This window comes from Tenrec ecaudatus, chromosome 1, assembly GCF_050624435.1.
Source record: "Tenrec ecaudatus isolate mTenEca1 chromosome 1, mTenEca1.hap1, whole genome shotgun sequence".
NCBI lineage: Eukaryota > Metazoa > Chordata > Mammalia > Afrosoricida > Tenrecidae > Tenrec > Tenrec ecaudatus.
In genome coordinates, this window is record NC_134530.1 from 76,635,547 (window position 1) to 76,651,276 (window position 15,730).

At 39.1% G+C, this 15,730-nt stretch overlaps 1 protein-coding gene across 2 annotated transcripts in view; it reads right to left on the reverse strand.

The window, feature by feature from the left end:
• Positions 1-15,730, reverse strand: part of EPS15 (epidermal growth factor receptor pathway substrate 15) — a 151,763-nt gene that overhangs the window by 36,153 nt on the left and 99,880 nt on the right. For both annotated transcript variants that reach the window (XM_075555863.1, XM_075555865.1), the window contains exons 14-17: positions 11,836-11,997; positions 11,081-11,278; positions 3,683-3,886; positions 88-204 (exon numbers count right to left, since the gene is read on the reverse strand). In XM_075555863.1, the coding sequence (XP_075411978.1) occupies positions 88-204; positions 3,683-3,886; positions 11,081-11,278; positions 11,836-11,997 (681 nt within the window). The remainder of the gene's footprint in view (positions 1-87; positions 205-3,682; positions 3,887-11,080; positions 11,279-11,835; positions 11,998-15,730) is intronic.

The window sequence follows — 15,730 nt, forward strand, 5'->3', positions numbered from 1 at the left end:
TAGTTTTCTTTTTTGTTAGCCTAAAATGGTGTTGACCTCACCTAAGGACACCAGAGATAGAACATTTCAATATAAAATTATTTTTACCTCTTTTGAGTGTTTGTCACTGTCAAATTCAGAATCATCTTTTTCATTATCGGCTGCAGTCACCACTTCCTTTTCATCAGTCATACCAGTAGGTGGTATTTCAGGACTATTTCTTGCCTATAAAATATTGATGCTACATGAATTGAAAATTTATGTTCTTACTTGGCAGAGGAAACCAACAAAAGACAATCAAAAATTATAAAATACGATAACCATAAGCATAAAAATACAAGTAGGACATATACACTGAAAAGTTCTTTTCTCTGCGAGATTCCTTAGGAAAAGGATTTCAGCAACCACTGAAGTCACAGAAGCCAGAAACCTTCAGGTGACCCTGAACCATTTTCTTTTCAGGTGTCCCCAAGTCCTACTGGGTCTATGTATTTCTTTCTTTCTTTTAAAAAAAACTCCTTTTATTGGGGGCTCGTACAACTCTTATCATAAGCCATCCATTCATCTATTGTGTCAAGCACAGTTGTACATACGCTGCCATCATCATTTTCAAAACATTTCTTCCTACTTGAGCCCTTGGTATCAGCTCCTCATATTTCTTCCCAAGTCTTTCACCTTCTCTCCATCCTCACTGTCATCATCTTCCATTTATAGGATCATCATTTCTGATCCAGATGATTGTAGTAACTTCCCAACTGCCCTCCTGCTTCCAATATGAGCCCTACCAGGCTATGCACTTTATCCAAGGCCCAAGCAAAAGATCTAAAATGTGACTTTGCACATGACTTTCTGGTTGGATGTTCTTTAATGGCTCCACACTGCTTTCTAGATTTAGACCAATGGAAAGTTAGCTTAAGCACCAAGGGCAATCTTCATTTCACACCAACCTTAAGTCTCTGAAGGACAGCCGAGTAATTTACCATTTGTGCTTAAGAGAATATTAAATCACAATGTTTCTAAGTTTCCACTATGTAAATATAAGATGATTAATTTTAGATTCTTAATATCTCATATTTGTGATCTTATTTCTCCCATTAGTGTTTAAGTTCAGGCTAAATCAACTATCACAGAGACTATTCTAATAGTTTTTTTTATCATATCTCTTTACATCTATTTTCACTCTTCAATCCTTATTTCTCCCTTAAAATTCTTTAAGGGAGAACTCATTGCAGTTAGGACAAATCCAAAATTTCAAGATGAATCAAATGCCTTACTCTTTCTGACCTAAAAGTGGTCATCTTTAAGCAAGTAAACCTAACAATCAACATGGAATTTGTTTTCAAAATATATGTACCTGGCTCCATTCCAGAACCTCCAGTTTAGCAAGTTTGGAGTAGGATGATAAAACTATCAAAGGTAATGAGAAATTCTTTAGAGCCTAGGCTCCTCCCACTATCACAAGACATACTCTGAACCGTCTCATGCTCCATAAAGCCTGCATTCCCTTGTCTTTTACTATGTTAATGCCTTTCTCTCTGCCAGGGACACATCACCTTCTCACTTGTCAAAGATCACTTACAAAGTGCTGCCTAAAAAAACTCCCCTGATCCTCTTTCCAAATGGAATATTCTGTCCTTCCTGTGCTTCCCTTATCAAAGTCCTTCAACAACACAATGACCCCACAAGATTGTTACTTGAATCTTTGTCTTCACAATCCTTACACATTTGTACATAGCTGGAGTGCTCCAAATAATTGGTATATGAATATTACATAAGTAATAAAGTATTAATTTGAAGGTACTTAAAAAACTTAAAACTTTACTAACTATAAAACTACTGTTGTTAAGGTTGCTTAGAGAAGAGGTATACTCTAGCCCAGGTGGCGATGAAGCATGGTAGTACGGCAAGAGGAAAGTCAAGGGAGATGGAGGAAAGAGCTAGGAGTCAAAGGGCATTCATGGAGGTCTAGACAAAGACATGTACATGCAAATATATATAGGAGGATGGGGAAATAGATCTATGTGTCTATATTTATAGGTCAAGTATTAAGGTGGCGGAAGGACCTTGGGCCTCTACTCAAACACTCCCTCAATGCATGAATACCTTCTTTTATTAAATTGGAACTCTATGATGCTCACTCTCCCAACACGGCGGCTGGAGCCAAAGTGGGTGAACAAGTAAATGTGGTGAAGAAAGCTGATGGTGCCCGGCTATCAAAAGAGATAGTGACTGGGGTCTTAAAGGCTTGAAGATAAACAAGCGGCTATCTAGCTCAGAAGCAACAAAGTCCACATGGAAGAACACACCAGCCTGTGTGATCGAGTGGTCCCAAAGGGATCAGTTACCAGGCATCAAAGAACAAAAAATCATATCATTGACTGCACACCTCCATGATAGGATCGCTGAAGACAAATGGGTGCATAAGCAAATGTGGTGAAGAAAGCTGATGGTGCCCGGCTATCAAAAGAGATAGTGTCTGGGGTCTTAAAGGCTTGAAGGTGAACAAGCGGCCATCTAGCTCAGAAGCAAATAAGCCCACATGGAAGAAGCACACCGGCCAGTGCGATCACGAGGTGCCCAAGGGACCAGGTATAAGGCATCATGCAAAAAAAAAAAGATATAAGTGTGTGTATGTATGTGTACATATGTGTTTATATGTATATGTATATATATACCATATTAAATGAAGGGGGAAGTGCAGAGTGGAGACCCAAGGCCCAAGTGTCGGCCAATGGAGATCCCCTCATAGAGGCGTTTAGGAGAGGAGATGGGTTAATTAGGGTGCGAGGTAGTACCGATGAAGAACACAGCTTTCCCCCAGATCCTGGATGCTTCCTCCCCCCAACTACCATGATCCGAATTCTACCTTGCAGGGCTGGATAGGACAGAGGCTGTACACTGGTACATATGAGGGCTGGAGGTACAGGGAATCCAGGGTGGATGATACCTTCAGGACCAAGGGTGTGAGGGACGATGCTGGGAGAGTGGAGGGTGAGTGGGTTGGAAAGGGGGAACTGATTACAAGGATCCACATGTGACCTCTTCCCTGGGAGAGGGACAGCAGAGAAGGGGGGAAGGGAGACTCCGGATAGGGCAAGATATGACAAAATAACGAGGTATAAATTACCGAGGGCACATGAGGGAGGGGGGGAGGGGGAGGGAGGGGAAAAAAAAAAGGAAGACCTGATACAAGGGGCTTAAGTGGAGAGCAAATGCCTTGAGAATGATTGGGGCAGGGAATGTATGGATGTGCTATATACAATTGATGTATGTATATGTATGGATGGTGATAAGAGTTGTATGAGTCCCTAATAAAATGTAAAAAAAGAAAAGAGGAGAAAAAAATGATTAGGGCAAAGACTGTACAGATGTGCTTTATACAATTGATGTATGTATATGTATGAACTATGACAAGAATTGTATGAGCCCCTAATAAATTGTTAAAATTAAAAAAAAAAACAAAAAAACCTACTGTTGTAAAAACATTCTATAGCAAATAAATCTGGTAAAATGACCTTTTTGTACTAGTTAAAACTAGCACTACAGGATTAGCACTCATCTCTCTACCTCTAAAAACAAAGTCTTAATTATTCTGAGGTTAGGCAAAGCCATATCTCCAGCAGGTATGATGCCTATAAAATTTTCAGCCAAATTCTTTGTCTTCTGAAGTTATCAATAAAGGCTAAGAAGCTATTAGACTCACTGGAGATTCCTGGTGCATGGGCTCAGACTCCGGATTGCTCTGGCCTTCAGCCTGCTCATTAAGGTTGGCAGTCTCACTGCTGCTGGTGCTAAGGCTGCAGTAATCTGTAGCTCCATTTACAAGAATGCTATGAGGACTACTGCACCAATTTAACTCATGGTTATGGTTTTCCATCTCTTTCAGTTCCATTAGTTTCATTTGCATCTGTCAACATAAAAAGGAAATATAAAATGAATTTATTACTAGAAAGACATGCAACATAAAAATGGCTATGCTCCTAGATTTTGTCTAAGATAAATATGCTTTCTTTAAGGAGAACTCTGGGACATGTGTGTAGCATAGCTTAAAGGAAAGAATTAATCCCTCCCAATGATATCTCTCTTGAATTTCCAAGATATACACATTTGCTTTTGTACACTTTTTGGAAGCTCTAAGATTTATACAAATATCTGCAAATTGGTGGTTCTTTAGGTAAAGAAGTCACCCCAGCGACGCAGTGCTTGAAGAGCTTGACCCATCGACTGCTCCACGGGAGAAAGACACAGCAGGTGGCTTCTATGAAGATTTCTAGCCCTGGCAACGCTGTGGGGGCAATTCTACTCTGTCCTACAGGGTTACTGAGCCAGAATTGACTCAATGGACGTGGACTGGATAAAGAACCTCAAAAATAAAACTCAAACTAATTTCTATCACGCTGATTCTTCCTCACAGTGACCATAAAAAGGGCAGGATAGAAATGGCCTTGTGAGTTTCTGAGACTTAACTATGGGAGTAGAAAACCCCATCTTTCTCCCAAAGAGGGCCAAGGTATTGATACGAAAGATAGCAAGTGGCAGAGAGAGGGAGGAACATTTTTTGTGATGAAGCTTTAGAAGTCTACCGGAATTTCAGGGAGGGTACACAAAGCTTTAGAACCACATAAAGTCTTACTAAGGAAGAGGGATGGAAACAAAGGTAAAATGAGGTATCTTCCCATACTCTGGTATTATTTACTAGTGGTCTAGGGCCCTAAGATGTATTCTCTACATTTAAGCTATGCAAAGCATGTTAAAATGAAAAAGTAGTAATTTATGGAACCTACTTAAGTGATATCCATCTTTCAAAAATATCTTAAAATGACATTAGAACTCCTTATTTGGCCTCTTTTAGATAATTTTAAATTTACCTATTGACCTTTCCACAGTTTACTCAAGAGTCTGGCCCTACAGTCTTAATTTTCTCTTAAGAGTTTTAAGTTTCTCAGATTGGAATCTGTAATTAACTATCTTTCCAGGCCATAGCGTATGCCATATGTGATCAATTTATGTTTGGTGCATGAACATCGTAGTGTACTTACAAATTAAACAGTGGGAATCAATAAACCCACTGTAGTCCACCAAACTGTACTACATTTAGCATTTAAATACACTCTGTATATCCATAGTTTTATAGAGTAGTGGTATATACACTTTTTCTACATTAACCTACAAATATATTCATATTTTATAACCTAACAGCACCTATGTAATTTGGATATGTGTGCATGTGTCTATATAAACCCACATTTATGTATATATACAATGTTGAAGCATATAAATATGTATTTACATATAAGCATAACACATACACATAGTATATACAATGATGAAACAAATCAAGTGAAATAATACTTACCTTGTTAAATGTAATAAACCCTGATATTTTCTATTATCTATTTCAATCTTCAAAACATTTTAATCAAGATCATTCAATCCATTTCATTATCTACTACACTCTTACAGTTTAAATTTAGAAGACTACACATTAAAATAATATCTGTCATGTACATGAAGGTATATATGGAAACATACGCCTAGCAAACAGCTCTAACCATTTGTTAAGATTATTTCTGGGACAATTACTTAAATCTTGAACCAAACTAGGTTTCTCAGTGCCTGGCTTTTTCCAAGGAGGGATGTTCTTTCTAAGGAGGGGATATTACTAGTTTCTATGTAAACTCAGAGGCTATATGAAAACAAAACCAAAAATGATCATGCAATCAATGCAAGTGTTTTGCAGAGTATGCAAGAGAAGTAGAATAAACTATTAGAATACCAGAGATAGTGAATGAAAAATAGTGTATATTACGCAAGTCTTAAAGCCATATTTAAGATCAGAAGTTTTTTGCTTTATTTTTGTCATAAAAATTCTATAATAAGAGGAAGACTCAGTAAGTCAGAAAGGTCTTCAGTTATCCTTTTCTCAGAAACATTTTAGTTTAACTTTATAGGGTCATTAAATTTCCAAGTAGAGTTACAGTCAAGACTTTAATTTTTATAGATTCATAAGCATACAGTGTTCTGTCAAACAGACAGATAAAAGACATTAAGTCAAACATAAATCGGTGAGTTTATTCTTAAAGTTTGGATATAAGATATAATTTCTTCCACAGATTCCAAATATATTCTAGTACTCTAGGAAATACAATTTGCTGAGGCTATGTTCCTTAGTCACAAACATTGTTTTTTTTCTTCCTCCACGATGATTTATACTGTTATAAACTTTTTTGCTTTATGCATTCTATGCTCCCTGTTTGGAAAGAAGCCCGTTTAAAAAAGGAAATCAGGGCAGAATTTAATAGAAAAAAATTGCAAACCTTTTTAATCCAATAAAGGACTTAGATCTCAAATACACATTTAAAAAAACTCTTAAAAGAAGAAACAACCCTACATTTAAAAAATGGGATATGAAAAGACATTTCACCTAAAAAGAATAGGGATAGCTAAAAGGCACATGAAAGGATGCTCGGTATCATTAATGATGGTTGCTGTCAGGTGCCAGCAAGTTGGTTCCAATTAACCACACAGAAACAAACCCTGCCTGGTGGTGCAACATCCTCACCGTTATGTTCAAGCCCACTATTGCACGGTGTCAACTCATCTCTTCGGGGGCTGTGGTGAAGTGAAACTTCTTAACCTGGCTCTTCAATTCATTAATAGAAGATTTGTGATAGATTATAAATTTCAGCCTCTATCCCATTTTGGAGGGGGTTCCCTATATGCTAAAGGACAGGATTAAGATGAGATGTATTCTATTAGATACTTGTTTCCTTGGAAGTACGGTCTGCTCAAAGAAAAAAATTACACCTCTATTAAAGCCATTCTTCTGTGTATAACACAGATATCTTAGAAACAGAAATAATGAATTCATGAGACCATCACAGAAGAGCTACCAGTGGAGCATGTTCAAAATCCTTTATCTGAAGTGGTAGAGGCTGGGGCCAGAGGTATGACTGTGCACAGGGACCCGGGGGCAAGGCAGAGGGGCTATGTCCCTGAGACTTGAGACAGTGAGGCAGAGTGATAGGCAGGCTTCCTGGTCTACAGTGGCAGATGCCAAAGGACCTTTCCGTGCATGGGTATACTAAGAAAGTGGGGGAAGACACTGATAGGACTCAACCTGTGATGAATTGCAAATAGGATTCCCTGCAGTGCCATCCTGGTGTGTAAAAAAAAAACCCTCTGAGAAGCAGAAGGAGGGATGTCATTATCAGCAAGAGCCAGAAGTAGAGTTCAATTCTGAACTAGAGATCCCTGTGCAGTGAACTTTCTGGATCCAGATGACAGCTACACTATCAGAGGAGCAGCAGCAGAACCAAGAGCCAGAACATGAAACAGAGGGATGAACTTCCCAACCCACAGAGCGAGTAAAGCCGAATGCTTTTGTGCAGGAGGTGGGCTTTTGTACACTTAACTGGGGGGTCAGACTTGCTGAGTCATGGAGCTGAGTACCTTTGGGCTGAGGCTTACCGGAATGAGGTGCCTCTGGGAACTTAATGAAGAGAGCTAGGTTTGCTGACCCGCCAAGCTTCAGCTGGATGTGTTGGAGTGAGGCTTACAGCTCAGTGGTATGCCCCTGGGGATTTAATAGCAGACCTGAACTTATGTACCATGTTCTGGTAAATAACCCTGAGCATTTCTCACTGGCATTCCACTTGCTAACTTCCTTAATAAACCCTTTAATCATGCATTTTGTCTGTGAGTTTTGCATAGTCATTGCAATGGATATTAGAAATTAGAGAGGTAAATGATAGAACATTAATTAAGACATTACGCATGGTATATTCAATATTCTTTGCCAAGACCACAATTCAAACGCACCAATTCTTCTCCAGTCTTTCTTATTCACTGTCCAGCACATGCGTATGAGGTGACTAATAATACCTTGGCTTGGGACGGGTCACTTTAGTCCTCAAAATGACATCTTTTCCCTTTAACACTATAAATAAGTCTTTGGCAGCAGATTTGCCCAATACAATGTGTTGTTTGATTTTCTATAAGTACTGATTGTGGACTCAAATAAAAGAAAATTCTTGGTGGAGAGCAAATGTTTTGAGAATGAGGGCAATGAATGAACAGACGTGCTTTACACAATGGATGTATGTACGGATTGTGATAAGAATTGTATGAGTCCCTAATAAAACGATTTAAAAAAAATTCTTGACAACTTCAATATTTTCTCCATTTATGATAATGTTACTTATTGGTTCAGTTCTGGGGATTTTTGTTTTCTTCACAATGACCTGTCATCTATACTGAAAATTGTATTCTTTGGTCTTCCTTCATCAACAGCTATTTCAGGTCCTCTTTACTGTCAGCAAGTAAAAATTGTGTCCAATCCCTACTATAGGTTGTTAAGGAGCATCCTCCAATCTTGACGCTGCTTCTTCATAGAGTTCAGCTTCTCAGAGGATTTGCTCAGCCTTGAGGATAACTTTGAGGGATTGATTACTGCTTACCAATCAAATAAGTAGGATGAAAAGATAAACCCTGGTGGATACCGTTCCAGATTTTTAACCATTTAATATCTGTGATAGGTATATTTTTTGTGTCAATTTGGCTGGCCCAGGATTCTCAGTGGTTTGGCAGTTACGACCTAGTAATCCCCCATAAGCTCTCAAGAGTGGGGGAGGGGGGAGCAGAGAGGGAGGGGGAACGGAAAAAAAGGAAAATGAGCTGATTCCAGGAACCCAAGTGGAAGGTGAATTTTGAGAATGATGAGGGCAACGAATGTGCTTTACTCAATTGATGTATGTATGGATTGTGATAAGAGTTGTATGAGCGCCCATAAGATGATTTATTAAAAAAATATCTTAAGGGTAGAAGATTTCATACTTTTAATATAAGTAGACACTGTATAAAAGCTTGCTTGCTCGTTGATGAATCTGGACACAGTATCTGGTTCATTGACCTCTTGTTCTGTGGACGTAAGCCAATGGCATGGAGTATTACTTGCTAATCCTGGGAGTTATCAGCAGCCTGCATCTTACCTGCTGACTCTGGATTAATTCACTTCTACAGCCACAAGCTTGACTTGCCCACTTTGGATTCATTTGCCTCAGCAGTCAGCTTTCCTTTACTGCTCATGTTGAGTTATTACCTGCAGCTTCACACATCAAGAGGAGCCTCCATCCTAACACTTGACCCACAGACTTGGAACTTGCCTGTTTCTATAATTATGTGAGCTCTTTCTTTTATATAAATATACGTACTTAGGCTTCACTGGTATGGCTCTCTAGAGAATACAACCTAAGACACTATACCCTTTTTCTGCTCCAATGACTGTCTCTTGGTCTATGTACAGTTTCCTCATGTGCATAATGAAATGTTCTGGAATTTCCATCCTTCTCAATGTTATCTATAGTTAGTTATGATCCACACAGATTTATCTTTTCACCATACTTATTCAATTTGTATGCTGATCAAATAACCCAGGAAAGCTGTACTAGATGAAGAAAATTGTAGCATCAGGATTGGAGGAAAGCTCTTAATCTATAATATGTAGATAGGACAACCTTTATTTCTGAAAGTGAAGAGGACTTGGGGAGTACTTACTGATAAAGACCATCAACTACAGTATTCAGTAGGGATTACACATTAATGTAAAGGAAAGAAAAATATTCAGAACTGAACCATTAAACATCATCATCATAAATGTTTTCTTCGAAGTTGTCAAGGATTTAATTTTACTTAGATCTACTATCAACACTTATAGAAGCAGCTAAGAAATCAAATGGCATATTACACTGGGAAAATCTGTTGCTAGTCTTCTTCAAAGTAGCCAAAAGCAAAGTTTTCATTCTGAGGTCTATAGTATGACCCAAACTATCAGGATTGGATATTTTCAATGGCCTCATATGCACTCAAAGCGGTATAAATGAAAAAGGAAGGCTAAAGAGGAACTGAGGCTTTGAATTGTAGTTTTGACAAACAATACAGAATATATCACGGAATGACAGAAGAACAAACAAAATCTGTCTGGGAAAAAGTACAGTGGAAATACTCCTTAGCAGCAAAAATGGTGAGATTTTGTTTCACATACTTTGGATATATTATCAGGAGGTGTGGCAGTTACATAATCTCGTGCCAACTTGAACAAAGGGGTGGAGTCCAGTCTGTCAATCAGGTCATGACCAATGAAGTCTCTGTGTGGGCATGGCCTTCTCCTGAGTATTCTGGGATATCCTGTCTTCCTCTCTGGAGGTGGGATACACACTCTCTCTGCTTTACATTCTGTTGACAAGCTACATGAAGTTATGCTGATGGCAGCCAGAGCCCTGGAGCTGGAGAAGCCACATGGAAAGCTGCGCCAGTGCTGAGATGCTTCCACAAGACTTTTCACCCACTGGCCTGTGATCTTGCTTTCAGCATCATTGCCTGTGCAGCATAGTCTGTAGAACAGCAGTTCTCAACCTGTGGGTCGCGACCCCTTTGGGGGGGGTCAAACAACCCTTTCACAGGGGTTGCCTGATTCATAACAGTAGCAAAATTACAGTTAAGAAGTAACAATGACAATTTTGTGGTTGGGGAGTCACCACAACGAGGAACTGTATTAAAGGGTGGCAGCATTAGGAAGGTTGAGAACCACTGCCGTAGAAGATTTTATGGACTACTATTGGACATTTGGGCTAATATTGGGCTTAGGAACTTGATTTGGACTGGGCCAGGATGTTTTCTTAATATACAATTACTCTTGTATATAAAACTCTCTCTCATACACGAGTGTCTCTGGATTTGTTTATGTAGTGAATCTGGACTAACACAGGAGCTATCAGTTCCCAGAGAATATCATGCTTGGTAAAGTGGAGGGTCAGCTGCAGAAAGAGGAGGGTCAGCTCCTCTCAAGGAGATGGACTGACTCAGAGTCTGCAATAATGGCCTCAAATGGGAACAATTGTGAAGATAGTGCAGGGCTAGGCAGTGTTTCTTTTGTTGTACTCAGGGTCACTATGAGTTGGAACTTACTGAAAAAACACTAACAACAGTGAAAAATCAGTTCTACACTAAGCAGAGGGAGAAGGAGCAGAAGATGAGGAGGTATTCAAACGATACATGTAGAAGAGCCCTTTTAAGCTTATTTTGCACTTCCACAGAGACTTACTGAATTGATTTCCTGTTGTGAATCTTGTAGATGTTGCTGAAGAGGTCCCAATTGAGCCTTCCCTGAATCCACACTCTCCTCCAATTCTGCTGTTTCTTGCTGCAGGCGGCTCAGCTCTTCTCTGGCTTTGGCTAGTTCTTCTTCATAAGTGGAGATCTGTGACTCTTGATTAGTTATTTCAGCTTTCAAAGAAGAAATCTATAATGTGGAGATGAATAGAAAAAAAGGAATTAAAAGATGTTATTAAAATGTTCCATGATTTAATACTTTTATTTAGCTTATTATTTTGGTGAGTTTTGGTATCTGTTTTTGATGTTTGAGAAGGGAAATTGGGGGAGCAATAGGTACCATAGTTCTAACGAAAATATAGAAAAACAGTACATTAAGTGCAGTGTTACTTGCTAGGAAAAGAGTCTATAATTTCTGAATGCATCCTGCTCTAGCTCCCTGAGTAGATTGCCTTCTAACAAAAACAACAGAAAGTAGAGGCCTTTCCTCTAAGCCAGTGGTTCTCAACCTTACTAATGCCATGACCTTTTAATACAGTTCTTCATGTTGTGGGTACCCCCAACCAGAAAATTATTTCCATTGCTACCTCCTAATAATAATTTTGCTAGTTATGAATCAGGTGACCTCTGTGAAAAGGTCATTCAACCCCCACAGGGGTCGATGCCCACAGGTTGAGAACCGCTGTTCTCAGGTAAGAAAAGCAATTAACGTCTAGATGTAGGCAACGCTGAACCACCACTCTTTACCAGCTGAGCTTCCTCAGCGCATTTCTGTCTGACTTCCTGGAGTTGCTCCTCCAGCTGGGCCTTCTGCTCATCCAGTTCATCAAGGAATCCCTGTACTTGCTGTTTCTGAGCCTGTAGCTTTTGCAGATTAGTATTCTCCCTTTGAACTTCATCTTGAAGATCCTAAAATGCAAAAAAGCTGGTTAACATATTTAGTCTGTCTTATAAAATATGCTGTCTTGTTGGACTGCTGGACTTATTATTGCTTTAAGTAGTGTTTATTTGAGGGCTTCTCTATACTTCAGATTTTAATATCCAATTCACTTCGACTCATATCTATTCTTGGATGTCTGATGGGCTTCTCTAAATGTCCAAAACAGAACAAGTAATTTCCCCAAATTTTGCATCCTTAATCTTTCTTCTCTTAGTCTCCCTTAGCCAGAAGAAATAGCATCTTGTTTGTCTCCTCTCTCTCACATCCCACCTCAAATCTGTTGACAAATCTTGTTACCTTTTCCTTCAAAGTAGATTAAAAAAGGCCCATCATTGCTAAGTCACTCATCTCTCTCTCAGGCTGCCTTCTAACTAGTTTTGCTACATTCACCAATGCTCCCTTCCAGTATTTTCAGTATGCAACCACTCTTAAAAAGCGGATGGTGTAAGACATGAAAATAATAATAATTTATAATTTATCAGGAGTCCACAACGGTGGGAGTTGGGGAGGGGGGGGGAAGAGGAGTTGATACCAAGGGTTCAAGCAGAAAGTGTTTTGAAAATGATGATGGCAACATATATACAAAAGTGTTTGACACAATTGATGTGTGGATTGTTTTAAGAGCTGTAAGAGCCCCCAATAAAGTGATTTTAAAAAATCTACATTAGATTAAGTCACTCCACTACTCGAAACACTACACTGACTCCCCATTTCACTCACCATAAAAGTTACCGTCCTTATAGTGGCCTCTACACCCCTGCATGAGACCATTTCCCAACTTCATTCCTAATATGCTCTCCTCTGTACAAGCTATTTCAGCAACGGTTAAAGTTGCTGCTCCTTACACATGCTAGATACGCTCCCCTCTCAGGATTTTTATTTCGCTGATTATTCCCTCTTCCTAGAGTTTTTCCTGCAAGTGTCTACATGACTCAGTCTCTCACTTTCTTTAAGTCTTTGCTCAACTGTTATCCACTATGTCTTCTGGACTACTACCACCACTTAAAATTAATCTACACAAATTGTACAATTCATTAGTCTTTAGTATATTCATAGTGTTGTACAGCTGTTACCACAATCTAATTTAAGAGCATTTTCATCGTCCCAAATATTTCCCTTATATTCTTCTGAAGCTAACCTACTCTAACTCACCTCAATCTCCAGGCAAATAATAATCTATTTTCTGTAGCTAAAATTTTTCCTTTGATAGAAATTTCACATAAATGGAAGCATACACTATGTAGGCTAATGTATCTGGTTTCTTTCACCTGGTATGTCATTTTGGATATTTACCTGTGTGAAATATGTATAAATAGTTAATTCCTTTTTATTGCAGATAGTATTAAATTGTATGGTTATAGCAGTTATACCATTTTTTGATACTGTGTATAATACAGTATATACTGTATTCACCTCTTTATTGTCTCTTTACACTAGAATGTAAACTCCATGGGTACAGGCATGTTTGTAAGTTTATTCCATTGCTGTATCCCAGTTCTTAGTACATAGGAGGTATTATATCAATATTTATACTTTATTCATTGTTTGAGAAAGAAATGAATCAAAATCTTGTCAACTCTCTCCTAATTAATTTTTAACACCAATGAAAACTCTTAACAGAACTTTTCAAAGAAACTAATAAGCCAATTCAAAAAAATTTTTGTAAGAGCAAAAGAAACAAGAACAGCATTGTAAAATGTAAACTTACACTATTATAAATCATGAATTTTTAGAAAGTGAAAATAAGACAGTCTTGTATTCATATAAGAATATATAAATAGATCAAGGAACTAAAAAGGATAATTTAGACCTAGGCATATATAGAAAAACCAGATCATAGGAAAACTGGTACAAAGAAAAGATATTACAAATTGACTAGTGGGAAAAGAAACGATTCTTTAAATGGTATGGGCATTTCCATACAGAAAAGGACAATTAAGTCAGTCTCTAATCTGAGAAGCTGGACTATATGAAGAAGAATGCAGCATCAGGACCGGAGAAAGGCTGCAATATGCAGAAGACAAAATTTTGTTTGCAGACACTAAGGACTTGAAGTATTTGCTGATGAGAATTAAGGATTGAAAACAACAGGACCAACAGTTCTGGGGGACATGGGATAGGGGAAGTGGGGGCTAAGGAAGTGGTGTTAACAAACCCAGGGACAAGGGAACAACAGGGATCCAAATTGGTGGTGAGGTGGGTGTGGCAGACCTGGTAGGACATGATCAAGGGTAAGGTAATGAAGAGGTATAGCTGAAACCCAGGTGGGGACGGAGCATGAGAGTGGGACAGGAGGAAAGTCAAGAGAAATACAGGAAAGAGCTAGGAGGCAAAGGGCATTTATAGAGGTCTAGACAAAGACATGTACATAAGCAAATATATATATGAGGATGGGGAACTAGATCTATGTGCCTATATTTATAGGTTTAGTATTAAGGTGGCAGAAGGACCTTGGGCCTCTACTCAAGCACTCCCTCAATGCATGAATACTTTCTTCTATTAAATTGGCATTCAGCGCTCTATAATGCTCACCCTCCCGACACAACCGCTGAAGCCAAAGTGGGTGAACAGCAAATGTGGTGAAGAAAGCTGATGGTGCCCGGCTATCAAAAGAGACAGTGTCTGGGGTCTTAAAGGCTTGAAAGTAAACAAGCGGCCATCTAGCTCAGAAGCAACAAAGCCCACATGGAAGAGAAGCACACCAGCCTGTGTGATCACAAGGTGTCGAAGGGGATCAGGTATAGGGCATCATCAGAACAAAAAAAAATCTTACCATAGTGAATGAAGGGGGAAGTGCAGAGTGGAGACCCAAGGCCCATTTGTTGGCCTCTGGAGATCTCCTTGCAGAGGGGTCTAGGGGAGAAGATGAGTCAGTCAGGGTGCGATGTAGCACCGATGAAGAATACAGCTTTCCTCCAGTTCCTAAATGCTTCCTCCCTCCCAACTATCATGATCCGAATTCTACCTTGCAAGTCTGGATAGAGCATAGGATGTACACTGGTGCAGATAGGAGCTGGAGGCACAGGGAATTCACGGTGGATGATACCTTCAGGACCAGGGCTGTTAGGGGCGATACTGGGAGGGTAGAGGGATAGTGGTTGGAAAGAGGGAACCAATTACAAGGATGTACATGTGACTTCCTCCCTGGGAGATGGACAATAGAAAAGGGGGTGAAGGGAGACATCGGACAGGGCAAGACATGACAAAATAATAATTTATAAAGTATCAAAGGCTCATAAGGGAGAGGGGAGCGGGGAGGGACGGGGAAAAAAAGAGGACCTGATGCAAAGGGCTTAAGTGGAGAGCAAATGCTTTGAAAATGATAAGGGCGAAGAATGTACAAATGTGCTTTACACAATTGATGTATGTATGGATTGTGGTAAGAGTAGTATGAGTCCCTAATAAAACGTTAAAAAAAAAGATGAAGGATTTCACTTTGATGACTAGAGTGTACCTGACCCAAACCGTGGTATTTTCAATTGCTTCATATGCGTGTGTAAGTTAGACACTGAATAAGGAAGACTAGAAAAAATGCTCATTATGGTGCTGGTGGGGAATGTTGAAAGTAAAATGGACTGCAAAAGAACAAGCAAATCTGTCTTGAAAGAAATATAGCTAGAATGCTCCTTAGCAGCAAGGATGGCAGGACTATATCTTTCTTACATTAGACACTTTATCAGGAGAGCCTACTCCCTATAACTA